At 63.1% G+C, this 13,896-nt stretch overlaps 3 protein-coding genes across 9 annotated transcripts; all 3 read left to right on the forward strand.

The window, feature by feature from the left end:
* Positions 1-717: 717 nt before the first annotated feature.
* On the forward strand, positions 718-5,847 carry MAZ (MYC associated zinc finger protein). 5 transcript variants are annotated; one of them, XM_080829837.1, is made up of 7 exons: positions 718-807; positions 1,451-1,537; positions 1,621-2,477; positions 2,882-2,945; positions 3,226-3,397; positions 4,213-4,437; positions 4,734-5,847. In XM_080829837.1, exons 1-6 carry the CDS (start codon positions 772-774, stop codon positions 4,413-4,415), a joined length of 1,419 nt encoding a protein of 472 aa, XP_080685963.1. In that variant the 5' UTR covers positions 718-771; the 3' UTR covers positions 4,416-4,437; positions 4,734-5,847. The 5 variants fall into 5 exon arrangements, with proteins under 5 accessions (XP_080685963.1, XP_080685965.1, XP_080685964.1 ...); XM_080829838.1 differs by having other exon boundaries at positions 734-807; positions 1,475-1,537; XM_080829839.1 differs by lacking the exon at positions 4,213-4,437.
* A 1,220-nt stretch (positions 5,848-7,067) lies between these two features.
* Positions 7,068-9,731, forward strand: PRRT2 (proline rich transmembrane protein 2; the record flags this gene model as incomplete). Its single annotated transcript, XM_080830681.1, has 4 exons — positions 7,068-7,084; positions 7,746-8,712; positions 9,110-9,242; positions 9,664-9,731. 4 exons carry the CDS (start codon positions 7,068-7,070, stop codon positions 9,729-9,731), a joined length of 1,185 nt encoding a protein of 394 aa, XP_080686807.1.
* Positions 9,732-10,601: 870 nt separating this feature from the next.
* Positions 10,602-13,716, forward strand: PAGR1 (PAXIP1 associated glutamate rich protein 1). 3 transcript variants are annotated; one of them, XM_080830683.1, is made up of 4 exons: positions 10,915-10,965; positions 11,324-11,825; positions 11,983-12,065; positions 13,279-13,716. In XM_080830683.1, exons 2-4 carry the CDS (start codon positions 11,344-11,346, stop codon positions 13,476-13,478), a joined length of 765 nt encoding a protein of 254 aa, XP_080686809.1. In that variant the 5' UTR covers positions 10,915-10,965; positions 11,324-11,343; the 3' UTR covers positions 13,479-13,716. The 3 variants fall into 3 exon arrangements, with proteins under 3 accessions (XP_080686808.1, XP_080686809.1, XP_080686810.1); XM_080830684.1 differs by having other exon boundaries at positions 10,939-11,025; XM_080830682.1 differs by having other exon boundaries at positions 10,602-11,825.
* The last annotated feature ends 180 nt before the right edge of the window (positions 13,717-13,896 follow it).

The raw sequence follows: 13,896 nt of genomic DNA on the forward strand, positions 1-13,896 counted from the left end.
GCCTGATTCTTGGGACTGCGGGGGCGGGGCCGGGGGTATAATTGCCCTTGGGGTGGGCCGCAAGCTCCTCCGCGGAACTTCTTTGGGCGCCATCTTTGGGAAAAGCAGGCAGGAATGAAGCGGGGCAGGATTGTAAATAAACCGCTGGAGTGGGGAGGGGGAAGGGACGGTGGCCGAAAGGAAACAAAAAAGTAACGCGAAAGCCCGAGGACGACGACCGTTAGGCGGGCGCGCGCTTCGAGTTTAGCCCCGCCCCACCCGTACCCCCGGCGCGCGCTCCCCTGTTCTCCCGCTCAGCAACGACAGCGGTTTTATGCGCGTGCGCGCGAAATAACGGCCGCTGGCGGAGAGAGGAGGGGGGTGGAATCTTTGAAGGGGGGGGAAGAGAGAAGCCGCCCTGTCTTCCGCGCGCCCACCACCTGCGCCATCGTCAGCCAATCAGCGGCCGTCTCAGGGGTCTCGCGCTTGGGGCGACTCGGGCTGCTGGGTGGCTCCCCCGTCCCTCCTCCCGCCAGAGTCCCTCTCGTACCTCCCCCCTCCCGCTGGCCTCGCGCGCGCTCGCGCTCGCGCCCGCTCCAGCCTCTTGTGTGTCCTCGCGCCCCCCGCCCGCCCTCCCCGCGCGCCGTGTGCTCCGCTCCCCCCACCCTCCTCCTCCTTCCCCCCTCCCGCCCGCCCCGCGCGCCTCCTCCCTGGGTTCCCCCTCCCCCACTACCGCCTCCTCCTCCTCCCGCCCCAGGGTGAGCGCGAGCCACCTCCCTCCCTCCCTCCGCCATGGATCCCGGCAACTGGAGCAGCTTCATCTTCCAGGTAACAACCCCCTCCCCCCGCCCCCCCACCCCCCCTTCTCACACCCCCTCCCGCCCGCCCTCCCTCCCGTCCCACCCCCCCTCCGCGCGCCCGGTGCGCGCGCAGCTGTCCCCCTCCCTCCCTCGCGCCCTCCCCCGCCCTCCCCGAGGCGCCGGCTGGGCGCGCGCGCGGCGGGGGCCGAGGCTGCTCCCTCGCTCCCCCCACCCCGCCCCGCCAGGCTCCAACCGCCGCCGCCGCCGCCGCCGCCGCCGCCGCCCGGGCCCCCGCCCCCCGCCCCCGGCCCCCGGCCCCGCGGGGCCTCCCGCCCCCACCCAGGGGGCGTCGCCGCCGCCGTCGCCGCCGCGCTCCGCGGCCCGCCAGGCGCCCTCCTTCCCTCCCTCCCGCCGGCCGGGGTGCGCGGGCGGCGGGGCGGCCCGCGGGCCATGCGTTCGGCGCGGCCCAGCCCGGCCGGCCGGGGGCGGCGCCCCGAGCCCGGGCCCCGCGCGGCCCGCGCCCCCGGCCCCCGCTGAGCCCCGGGGGCCCCGCCGTGGCCGAGGCCATGTTCCCCGTGTTCCCTTGCACGCTGCTGGCCCCCCCCTTCCCCGTGCTGGGCCTGGACTCCCGGGGGGTGGGCGGCCTCATGAACTCCTTCCCGCCACCTCAGGGTCACGCCCAGAACCCCCTGCAGGTCGGGGCTGAGCTCCAGTCCCGCTTCTTTGCCTCCCAGGGCTGCGCCCAGAGTCCATTCCAGGTGAGTAGGGGCCGGCCGTGGCGGGCCGCGCCGGGAGGGCGCCGACCCGCGGCCGCGGCCCACACGGCGCCTTGTCTTCGCAGGCCGCGCCGGCGCCCCCACCCACGCCCCAGCCCCCGGCGGCCGAGCCCCTCCAGGTGGACTTGCTCCCGGTTCTCGCCGCCGCCCAGGAGTCCGCCGCCGCCGCGGCCGCCGCCGCTGCTGCCGCTGCCGCCGCCGCCGTCGCTGCTGCGCCCCCGGCCCCGGCCGCCGCCTCCACAGTGGACACAGCGGCTCTAAAGCAGCCGCCGGCGCCCCCGCCGCCGCCCCCGCCGGTGTCGGCGCCCGCGGCCGAGGCCGCGCCCCCTGTCTCTGCCGCCACCATCGCCGCAGCCGCGGCCACCGCCGTCGTAGCCCCAACCTCGACGGTCGCCGTGGCCCCGGTCGCCTCTGCCTTGGAGAAGAAGACAAAGAGCAAGGGGCCCTACATCTGCGCCCTGTGCGCCAAGGAGTTCAAGAACGGCTACAATCTCCGGAGGCACGAGGCCATCCACACGGGAGCCAAGGCCGGCCGGGTCCCCTCGGGTGCTATGAAGATGCCCACCATGGTGCCCCTGAGCCTTCTGAGCGTGCCCCAGCTGAGCGGCGCCGGCGGGGGAGGGGGAGAAGCGGGTGCGGGCGGCGGAGCGGCCGCCGTGGCCGCGGGCGGCGTGGTCACCACCACCGCCTCGGGCAAGCGCATCCGGAAGAACCACGCCTGCGAGATGTGCGGCAAGGCCTTCCGCGACGTCTACCACCTGAACCGACACAAGCTGTCGCACTCGGACGAGAAGCCCTACCAGTGCCCGGTGTGCCAGCAGCGCTTCAAGCGCAAGGACCGCATGAGCTACCACGTGCGCTCACATGACGGCGCTGTGCACAAGCCCTACAACTGCTCCCACTGTGGCAAGAGCTTCTCCCGGTGTGCACGGGGCTGCGGCCGCCCACTGGGCGGGTGGGGAGGGCGGGCGGACGGCGCTGGAGGTGGCCTGGCCTCGGCTGGCGGGGCGGGAGGCGGTTTCTGAGGCCGGGGACCGGGAGCCACTCCCCGGGAGGAGGGAGGGAAGCCTCGCCCGGTTACCAGGGAGCAGGGGGTGGTACTTAGCCGAGGAGGTGGGTCCTCCGGGTGTGAGAAGGCTCCGCGTGGGCGGAGGGCCGGCCCACCCCGCGGCAGGGGGAGGGATTTCCTGCCGCCCGGGGGCTCCGAAGCCTGGGGCTTGGGCGAGGATGCGGGCATCTCGGGGAAGGCCGGGTGTGCTGAGAAGTTAGATGGGGGAGCGCGTCCCCACCCCAGGGCCCTAACCCCGACCCCAACGTATTTCCCAGGCCGGATCACCTCAACAGTCACGTCAGACAAGTGCACTCAACAGAACGGCCCTTCAAGTGCGAGGTAGGAAGCCCGCCGCCTCCTCCTGTCCCGGTTTTCATGATTTTGATCCTCCTGGTAGCTGTCTGAGTTCAGCCTCTCAGACCCCCTTTTTCTCTCTCTCCTTTTTGCTTTTTCACTCCCATTTTCCCATCCCTTCTTCAAGACCTTGTCATCTCACTCCCATTTCCTACAGATCAAAGACCCCCGAGGCTCTGATTCCTTTAACCTCTTGCTCCCCTCTCCCCGCTCCCTGAAGCTTTAACTCTCCTGACACCCCCCCACGGCCCTCCCCCCTCCCCAGAAATGTGAGGCAGCTTTTGCTACGAAGGACCGACTGCGGGCGCACACAGTACGACACGAGGAGAAGGTGCCGTGTCACGTGTGTGGCAAGATGCTGAGCTCGGCTTATATTTCGGACCACATGAAGGTGCACAGCCAGGGCCCTCACCATGTCTGTGAGCTCTGCAACAAAGGTACATGCTGAGGGACGCTGGGAGGGCCGGGGACAAAGGGTGGGGACCGAGCCAGAGGCCCTTCCACGGATGAGGCTTCCAGGTGCTGTAGCCCAGGGCTCATGGCATCTAGAGCCCTTTAGGAAGCAAATGGAGCAACGGTGGGTCGACTGAGCCTCGTTAAGTTCTAAGAGGTCTGGACTGGAGGCTCAGAGCTGCCAGAAAGAATCAGCCTCTGGGGGTGGGTTGCTCTGGGGAAGGGGCTGCTTTGGGGAAGGAGCGGTCCAGAGAGCCAGTTCCCAAGGGTTGGAAGGCAGGGTTTCGTCTGTGCAGCCCTGCGCAGTGCGCTCCTGCTCTGGGGGCAGGCGGAGTCCGCCCGCAGGAGCTTAACAGGCCTGCTGGGGCCATGCCCCAGCAGCAGAGGAAGCTGCTTTAAACAGCTTCACCAATTCACTGAGTAATGAGTAGTGGGGCTGAGACTGACTGGGGCCCTGGAGGGAGGGGACACAGCCGTCTCTGCTGAGGGTCAGCTCTTCAGGTGGCTAGAAATCAGTGTCCTGTCACCCGGGGAGAGGTTCCCCTAGCCACGGAGAATAGGTTCTGTGGGTACCAAGGCTGAGAAGCTGTGACACCACGCACCCAGGCCCCAAGCTGAGGGAGGGGCTGTGCCCCACCAGCCCCAACAGAGTAGTTGGCCCCAGGTTCCCAAGGATGCGGTGGGCGGAGGACAGGGCTATTTGAGGAGGGCGTCCCCAGCCTTAGGAGAACAGCCCCGTCTCTGGGGTCTCCGCCTGGCTGACCCCCCATCCCCCCATCCCAATCCACCCCCCCAATAGGCTTCACCACAGCAGCATACCTGCGCATCCACGCGGTGAAGGACCACGGGCTCCAGGCCCCGCGGGCTGACCGCATCCTGTGCAAGCTGTGCAGCGTGCACTGCAAGACCCCTGCCCAGCTGGCCGGCCACATGCAGACCCATCTGGGGGGGGCCGCCCCCCCTGTCCCGGGAGACGCCCCCCAGCCACAGCCCACCTGCTGAGGGGGACCCCCGCACCCACCAGGCAAGGCGTGGGGCATGGCTGGGGGGGGTGGGATGGGGTGTGTGGGACGAGGGGGCTCAAAGGGCCCAGTAGGGGATCTCAGGCAGGCCAGGGATGCCCACATACCACTGGAGCTAGGGAGACTTCTGGGGACAGGGAGGGCCCTTCAGGAGAACTGGGAAAGCGTCTGGGGACCAGACAGGAAGTGAGCAACGGCTGTGTCCCAGGGGAGGGAGTCTGGGAACCAGCTGGGGCGAGGGACGAGGCTCTTGCCTATCGGATTGCGCTGTGATCTCCTGGCATTTGTGCCCACGCAGGTACCGGTGAGGTCTGTCCTATGGCGGCAGCGGCGGCGGCGGCAGCAGCGGCAGCGGCAGCAGTGGCAGCCCCCCCCACAGCTGTGGGCTCCCTCTCGGGGGCTGAGGGGGTGCCTGTGAGCTCTCAGCCACTTCCCTCCCAGCCCTGGTGAGCTCCAAGTTGGTGGTCGGGAGAGTGGAAAGTGGAGGAAAGTCCCTTGGTACCGTCTCCTCTTCCCCTCTCTTCCTGCCAACTCCTCACTACTTCCCCACCAACCAAGGAGCCTCCAGAAGGAAAGGAGGAAGAGGTGTTTCTTAGGGGAATTCGCTAGGTTTTAACGATTTGTTTCTCCTGCTCCTGTCTTCTCCCTATCAGACCTGACCCCACACACACCTGTCCCCTCGGTTGTGTTGAAGCCCCCTGGACAGTGGGCAGGGGTGGCAGAGGACAGGAGCGGCCACTGCCCTCACCCCTTCTCCTCTCTGTAACCCCCTGTCCTGCCCTTACAGGGATCTGTGAGCCTTCTCCTTGATGGTCCTTGCTCTCCTCCTTCCGTCCCCACCCCCCCATACTGTCTGCTGCCCCTCCCTGGGGAGTTGGTGCTTTTTTTTTTTTTCCTCTTAATTTTTTTCCAGGGGGAGGGAGGAGAGGAAGGAGGGGAATCAAAGATTCTGTCCCAGAGAGGGGAAAAGGTGAGATTGGAGAAGGGGCAGAAACAGGGAAGGCAACGGTAGTACCTTCATGAGGTGGGGTTGTTTGGGGTCAGGCCCTAAACATTGTCCTACTTGAGAATCTGTCAGGGGAAAACAAGTCAAGGGGAGCAAAAGAAGGAGCCACTAGGGCCAGAGGCAGGACAAGAGATGGAATTTTAGGGTGCCAGGGTAAATGGGGGGATCCAGGGACTAGAGGTGCTTCCTGGGGGTGGGGGGAATGCAGTCACAGTGTCTCCCCCGTCCCTCTTCCACCCCAGCTCCAGCCCTGGCCTTTTCTTTTCATCCCTCTCCCCCACGACAGAAGCTGTGGCCCTGGCCATGTCATCGTGTTCCTGTGTCCCCTGCATGTTCCCCACCCTTCACCCCCCTCCTTTTGCGCGGACCCCATTACAATAAATTTTAAATAAAAACCTGTCTCTGACTTTGGAGTGGATGGATTGCTCTGCCCAAGGCCCCTGTCCCCACCCCCCAAGGCATTTCTTCTGGGCCTGGTGTCTGCCTTCGGGTCCCAGCCTTGCTCTGGCCTGTGTGGCTCCCTGGCTCTGGCTCCTCCCTCACCAGCGGCTGCAGCCCAGATTCAGGGTGGGGCCGAGGCTCCAGTGGCTGGAGAGCAGGTTCCAGGGCTCCCAGGGCTCCCGGGAATACCCTATTCTGGCAGGCCCAGAATAGCCACCGGAGGGTTGAAGAGGCCTGGGTTAAAAACCCCAGCAGAAGACAGAAGTGCTGCTCTTCTCCGCTCACACCCATTGCCTGCGGCTCAGACCTCTGCCCAGTACCTGCACACCCTTAAGGCCCTGCGGGCTGACAGTGGGCGAGTGAGCTGCAGAAAGGGTGGGGACGTCAGCCCTAGGACTGGGAGCGGAGAGGGGTCAAAGAAAAACTGCGCTTCTCCCCTCGCCTGCCCCTCCACTCTTGGTGTGGTCCACTGAGCGCTTCCGGGCCGGGGCCCAGCCCCCTCTTGTTCCAGACGGCCCCTGCAGCCTCTGCCCTGGAATTCCCTTTTGAGTCCTGCTCCAGGGACCCGGGAGCCTTCCAGCACCCATTTCGGCTGCTGCTTCCTCGAGGGGAGAGGGGCTTCCTGTACTGCAGGCTCCCTTTTCTTCCAGCCCCACCCTGCTCCTCCTGAGCAGCCTCCCCAAGTTTTGCCTCATTTCCCTTCCCCTCTCTCTGCTTGTAAGGGTCCCACCCGTCTCACAGGTCCTGTCTCCTCGTAGACCCCTCTCCGTTGCCCCCAGCCCCCTGCCTCTGCCAGGAACCCCGGTGACCGTTGGCGGGAGGGGCCCGGGACTTGGGAAGGGGACACCCCCAGAAGCGCGCGTGGGAAGGGGCAGGGAGGGGGCGCGAGTGGTTACCCGGCCGGTTGCCTGGGTAACGCGGGGCCTGGCACGCGTGGCTCCCTTGGGCTGGCCGGGAGGGGCGGGAGGCGAGCGAGGGGCGGGGGCGGTGCGTGGCGGCAGCAGAGCGTAGGGGAGGGGACCTGAGAGGAGCGAGAGGAGGGGACGAGCAGAGGGGAGGGGAGACCCGCCGCCTCCCTCCCTCGCTCGCTGACTCGCTCCCTCCCGGGCTGCGGCTGCTGCAACGGGGCGGCGGTAGCAGCAGCAGCGGGAGCAGTCTGGAGGCCGGCGTCGAGGTGAGACGGGGATGGACAGAGGCTGCGGGTAGGAGTGCGCGGACAGACGGCGGACGCCGGGAGGGCTGCACCGGAATGCGGGCGCCTGGCGGACTGGCTGGTGGTGCTGGGCGCGCCACGCCAATGGGAGGAGGAGGCGTCGGTCCCCCGGGGGCGAGGGAATCCCTGCGAGAGGGGCTGAGAAGGGGCTCAGAGGGACAAGCCCAGGTGCCCCAGGGAGGGGCGGGGGCACTGCGCCCCAGACGCGCAGTGAGAATACTGCACCGGCGGGGCGCCCGGGGAGGAAGGGAGGACGCATAGGGAGTGGAACGTGAGTATCGGTCCTCTGCCCAGTGTGCCTGTCTGCCTGTCGGAGTGTGCGAGCGTCTGCATAGCTTGTTGATTTCGGGGTGCTGGGGCATCTGCTGGGATCTCAGAGTCTGGATCTTGTCGGGCGGGCCCAGGAGGAGACCTTGGGAGGGTCCTGTTTACAAAAGGGTTAATCTTCCCAGGGCTCTCTGAGCTGAAGACTTTGAGCAGGGCACTCCTCCCCAGGGATGTCCCACCCTAAGGCAAAGGAAACCCCAACTTTTCTTCCTCTCCCCAGAGGCAGCCCAACGCTGGCCCTAAGACAGGAGCATATCCCTCTCCAGCTGCAGTGATGAGAGCCACCGCTTTCCTCCTCACACCAAACCTGTCTCCTCTTTCAGGATTGCTGCTGTCTCTGCTGCTCCAGCCTCTCCATCGAGGTCCTCTCCCCTCTCCCCTCTCAAGATGGCAGCCAACAGTTCTGAGGGCTCGGAGATGAAGGGGATAGAAGAGGGTCCCCAAACCCAAGGAGAAGGGCCTGGCCATTCTGAAGGCGAAACTGGCCCTCTCCAGGCCCCAGCTGGGGTCCCAGATGAGCCAGAGGCCCTGCAGCCAGGCCCAGACATCACGGGGGCCCCTGTGGACTCAGAAGCCAAAGCTGGGCTGGCTCCAGAAACCACAGAGACCCCAGCTGGGGCCCCAGAAACCGCCCAGGCCAAAGACCCCAGCTCGAGCCCAGGAGGGGAGCCAAATGCCAACCCCAGCCCCGAAGAAGCACGCCAAGAGCCAGCACCCAAACCAGAAGGGAATAAAGAGGTCACTGCAGACCAGGGGTCCGATCTGGGGCCCGGAGCCCCACCTGAGCCAGCCTCGGAGCCTGCTCCCCAGTCGGACCCGCAGTCAGACCTTCAGCCAGACTGCCAGCCAGGTTCCCAGCCCACCCCCAAGTCAGCTCTTCAGTCAGAGCCCCCTACCCAGGAGGACCCCACCCCTGAGGTCCTGACTGAGAACGTGGGGGAAAAACAGGAGAATGGGGCAGTGGTTCCCCTGCAGGCTGGTGGCGGGGAAGAGGGCCCAGACCCGCAGCCTCACTCGCCACCCTCAACCAAAACTCACCCAGCCAACGGGGCTCCTCCCCGAGTGCTACAGCAGCTGGTGGAGGAGGACCGACTAGGAAGGGCTCACAGTGGGCATTCCGGATCTCCCCGAGGTAGCCTAAGCCGCCACCCCAGCTCCCAGCTGGCAGGGTCTGGGGTGGAGGGGGGTGAAGGCACCCAGAAACCTCGGGACTACATCATCCTCGCCATCTTGTCCTGCTTCTGCCCCATGTGGCCTGTCAACATCGTGGCCTTCGCTTATGCTGTTATGGTGAGCCCCATGGGACCCCGGCCCAGGTCTGCTGTGGCTCCCAGCTTCCTGCCACCACTGGGACTGAACCCCAGAAGTAGTAACCTTGCTTTCCCTCTCCTCTCTGCATGGATCTCCCTTCCCAAGTATGGGGTCTTTTCTGGCCTCTCCCTGGGACCTTCCCTTCAGAGCCACCACTGCCCTAGCCCATCAGGTGGGAGGGAGGGCAGGACAGGTTTCATGGAGCCTTGCTGACCTGTGCCCTCCCCTTCCTGCCTCTCCAACCCTCTTTCCCCCTCGAACCACTGTCCACGGGGCCTGCCTGTCTCCTTGGGACAACTCTTTCACCTGAACCCTGCTGTGGGCTGCCTTCTCCTGACCTGGGCCCACGGTGCCCCACCCCTCACCCTCACCCCAGTCCCGGAACAGCCTGCAGCAGGGGGACGTGGATGGGGCCCAGCGTCTGGGCCGCGTGGCCAAGCTCTTAAGCATCGTGGCGCTGGTAGGGGGGGTCCTCATCATCATCGCCTCCTGCGTCATCAACTTAGGCGGTGAGTGGGGGTCTGGGACAGGCTGGGAGGAATGGAAGGGTTGGCAAGGGCAGCTTTACTAACCCCTGCCCCTGCTCTCTCCTGTCTGTCCTCCCTACTTCTCCTTTGTCTCTCCTTGTCTCTCCCCCCACCGTCTCTGTCTGTCCCTCCCTCTCCTTTCCCACAGTGTATAAGTGAGGGGCTCTGCCCGCATTCCAAGACTTTTCTTCCTGTTGGGAGCTGCCTTGGGCCCATCCTCCCCTGGGGGAGCCCAATGGATGGCCCAGGCCCGCACCCATAGGGACCAAGGGAGCCTGAGCGGCCTTGTTTACAGCTTCTTTCCTGCTCCTGCATCCTGCCAGGCTCCTGTGCCGACCGTAGGCCTCTCTTTTCCCTGCACTGTTTTCCAACCTCCCTGCACTTCTGCCTGCATTCCCTCCAGCCTATTGGCCTCCCTATCCCTGCACTTCTGGAAACCTCCCTGCACTTCTGGAAATCTCCCTAACCTGAACATCTCCCAGACTCTCTGCTCTCAGCCTTCCTGCATCTCTCCCAGCCTCCCTGCACTCCTCCCAACTTCCCCAATTCCCTGCACCCCAGCCCCGGTGTCCCCCTTCCAACTTTCACTGTCTTGGCATCTCCCCCCATTCCTTTCTTCCTTCTCCCCTTTATCATCTCCCCTTCCCCCTCCACACCCTCTGCCCCCTTCCTCTTCCTGCCTTCTCTCCCCTCAGCATCCTTTCCTCCCCTCAGGATCCTCTCCTCCTCCCTCTCGCCACCGTTTTCTCTGCAAAAACTCCAGCACTTAGATCAGGCTGGGGAGGGGAGCGATGTCAGGGGAGGGCTCCTCAGTCCGGTTCCAACTATTTTCTGCTGGGACCACCCAGGTCCTGACGCCCCCAGGGCGCCTCTGGGTCGCAGAGCTGGCAAGCCAGGCCTTGTCTGGGGACTTGTGCGGGGTGTCGTGCACGGTGGCTAGCTCTGTTGTGAGCATGCACCGGGGAGGAGGAAGGGGCGCGGCTGTTGACCCTTTCTGATTAGCCCGAGCCGACCTGCCCCACTTGGGCTTTTAAACCCGCTCAGCGAGTTTCTTAAAGGCGTCGGGGCTGGGGTCATTCACGTGCTTTGTAACGAAAGAACCCCGAAATAGGACCAAAGCTCCCGAATGCAGGGAGCGAGTGAGGGGCGGGGAACTCTATAATTATTTTCCAAGAGGACGAGGGAGGTTTGTTGCACGCGACAGTCCGCTAGGGAGGCGGGGACTGAGCTACGACGCTGCTCGGAGTTGGCGGGTTTTGTTTTCTAAAAAAAAAAAAAAAGAAAGAAAAAGAAAAAAGGCGTGGGGAGGGAAAAAAAAAACCTAAAAGTCTTTAAAAAAAAGGATACATCAAACAGATTATCCCTTTTTGTATGCCGGATGCTGCATGAGTCTGAAACACCAATAAACGGAGACTGCATGAGACTCGCCTCCTGCCTCAGTTGGTCCTTACATCTGTCCGCCGCCGGGGCCCGCGGTACTGCCCTCTTTCGGGCAGAATCTACTAGGTGTATGCACATGCGCCCTCCCGGTGGCCATCTTTACTGTGGGCCGAAGTCAATTGTGCCCGAGCCTACCTGCGCATGTGCAATCTTCCCCACGCTTTCCTTTTCCAAGTAGCTTCGGCTAGAGCGGAGCCTTCCGCGCCATCTCTGTGCGCCTGCGTATGTGACCCTGCGCAGCGCGGGAGGCGGGTCTTAGCTCTAGGTGCGTACGGCGGCTGAGGCGGCTGAACTGCGAGGTGCGGGGCTAGGGCGCCGGATCCAGGTGTGGAGACGGGCAGTGTGAAGGCGAGAGGAGCGGCTCCGCCCCTCTCCGGCCCGGAAAGTGGTTTCCGCTGGTACCTGGGAGTCTCAGAGGGCCGTAGCTGGATCCGTGGGGCGGGGTCCTTGGAGGGGACTCAGCGCCACCTCCTGGGAACCGGCGGTCTCGTCGTTGGGACCGCTGTTGGAGCCTGATTGGTTGGAGACAATCCCTGAACTTCTGGGGAGCCCAATCCCTTGGGGGAGGGGGACGGGAGACACCCCCCCCCCAGCTTGTCCTCCTGCATATCCTATCATCGCAGGGCCCCTCCCCTAGTAGCCTATGTCCCTTGTTCGTGGTCATGGAGACATTTCGGCCACCACGGCGGTGCCTCTGTCTGAAGAAGGGGAAGTGACCTCTGGCCTCCAAGCTCTGGCCGTGGAGGATACTGGAGGCTCCTCTGCTTCGGCCAATAAAGCCGAGGAAGAGGGGGAAGGAGACCGGGAGGAGACGGAGCATGAGGGGTCCGGGGCTGAGGAGATGCAGGGAGAAGCCCCCAGCGCTGAAGGGGAGGAGCATGCCAAGGGAGACTCGGAGGACTGGTGCGTGCCCTGCAGCGATGAGGAGGTGGAGCTCCCCTCCGATGGGCAGGCCTGGATGCCTCCGCCCTCAGAAATCCAGCGGCTCTATGAACTTCTGGCTGCCCACGGTACCCTGGAGCTTCAGGCTGAAATCCTACCCCGCCGGCCACCCACGCCTGAGGCCCAGAGTGAAGAGGAGAGATCCGATGAGGAGCCAGAGGCCAAAGAGGAGGAAGAGGAAAAGTGAGGGCACACCCTTACACCCTGTTCCTGGGCTCGCTCCCTTGGTGCCAGAAAGAAATTGGGGGGGGGGGGTGGAACCCTGGAGCATGGAAAGTGAAGGGATGGAATGGGGAGGGGAGACCACGCTCACCCTTCAATTTCTGTCCACCTGTTCCAGACCGCACATGCCTACAGAATTTGACTTTGACGATGAGCCAATGACACCGAAGGACTCCCTGATTGACCGGAGACGCACCCCAGGTACAGACACGGGGAAGAAGGAGGGGGAGGTGAAGGTCCTCTACTCCCACTGACTAAAAGGTGACTCCCTAAAAGAGGCCTGTGTTTGGTGCTTTCGGTGCTACTCGACTTGTAGCTGTAGGAGAGAGCATTCCCCCAGTGGTGCCATCGTACCAGCTTGGATAGGTACCCTGTCTTCCTTTCCGAGACTTGCACAGGTGACTCTGTCAGGTTTCCCATTTCTTTTATCTTCATCTCCCCTAGAAGATCAAGTCTTCCTGGTCATTCCTTACTATCTAGATCCTCATTCCCATATTATTGTGTGACCCGATTGCCTTCCTGGAATCTACCCTGGAGCCATTCTTGATTTCTTTTTCTCTCATCCCAGCATCCAGCTAGTAGCAAATCCTGTTAGCTCTGCCTCCACATTTCCAAGCTGAGCTGCTGCTCTCCACCTTCAACCCCACACCGTCATCCAGGCCTTTATTTCTCTCTCTCATTTATTCATTCACTTATTTTTTACGGAAGGCATACCTGTGCACCTGATTGTGGGGGACAGGGAGGCAGAGGGCAGAGAATCTTAAGCATAAGCAGACTCCAATCCCAGCACAGAGCCCAACTTGAGACTCAGTCTCACGACCCCAAGATCACGATTGGAGCCGAAATCAAAAGTTGGAAGCCCACCGACTGAGTCACCTAGGCGCCCCAAGCCATCTCTTTTGCCTGGATATTTGTGACTGGTCTCCCTGCTTCTATTCTCAGCAACCAGAATGATCCTTTCAAAATATAAATCACGACGCTTCTCTGTTTAAAACCCTCCAAAGGATTCCGTTGTTGGGGGAAATAGCACGTCAAGAGAGAATCCAAACACCACTACTTCCCCTGACTGTCCAGGCCCCCAGGGTTTCCAGAGACATTTATTTCCATTTAAACTAAGAGATCCAAACCTCTCATCATGGTCTCTAAGTCATTTCTTTAACGATATTTTTTCTTAGCCAGTCCCCCTGCCTGGATGTCTTTACCGTGGTCTTCACATTACTGGCCTCTTCTCATAGTTCATAGTTCAGACCTTCACTTCCTACCTTATCAGAGGCCCAACCCCAAGCTTCAGGGCCTCCATGACAGAGGCCTAGAAATCTGTACGTTTAATGAGCTCCCCAGGTAGTAACATCTAGGCAGGTCTGATGCACAGCACCTCATTCCCATCCACACTTCCTACCTTCTTTTTCTCCAGGAAGCTCTGCTCGGAGCCAGAAACGGGAGGCCCGCCTGGACAAGGTTCTCTCAGACATGAAGCGACACAAGAAACTGGAGGAGCAGATCCTTCGTACTGGCAGGGACGTCTTCAGCCTGGACTCCGAGGACCCCAGCCCCACCAGCCCCCCACTCCGGTCCTCAGGGAGCACGCTCTTCCCCCGGCAGCGGAAATACTGAGTGCTGCCGCCGCCTTTAGGGTGCACAGCATTTGCCGTCTGGGGTCCTTCCCTAACCCAGGGTGCTGGGACACTGGGCAAAAGGAGAGAGAAAGAGAGGAGAGCCTTCCAAGCTCCCAGCACTGCCCCTTGCCGGAAAGAGAACGTGTGTGTGCCCATTATATGCTTTCTGTTAAACATCTCTTTGGAGACCTGGACTGAATTTTCTGAATCTAAAATAAAAAAAAACCGCTAAGTTATCTTCTCTTCCAGGGTGGGCTGCTTCAGAAGCCCAGACAGTTGCAGAGGGGCGGGATCATAGTCACCCAGATGGGGAAGTTGAAATAAAAGCCACATGGGGCAGAGGCGAACTCAGTCAGCACCTGTCCCCCCTCCACCCACTCCCCCCGCAACCCCCCCAGTCTCGGGCCCTCTGATCC

The sequence above is a fragment of the Martes martes genome (assembly GCF_963455335.1).
Source record: "Martes martes genome assembly, chromosome: 18".
NCBI lineage: Eukaryota > Metazoa > Chordata > Mammalia > Carnivora > Mustelidae > Martes > Martes martes.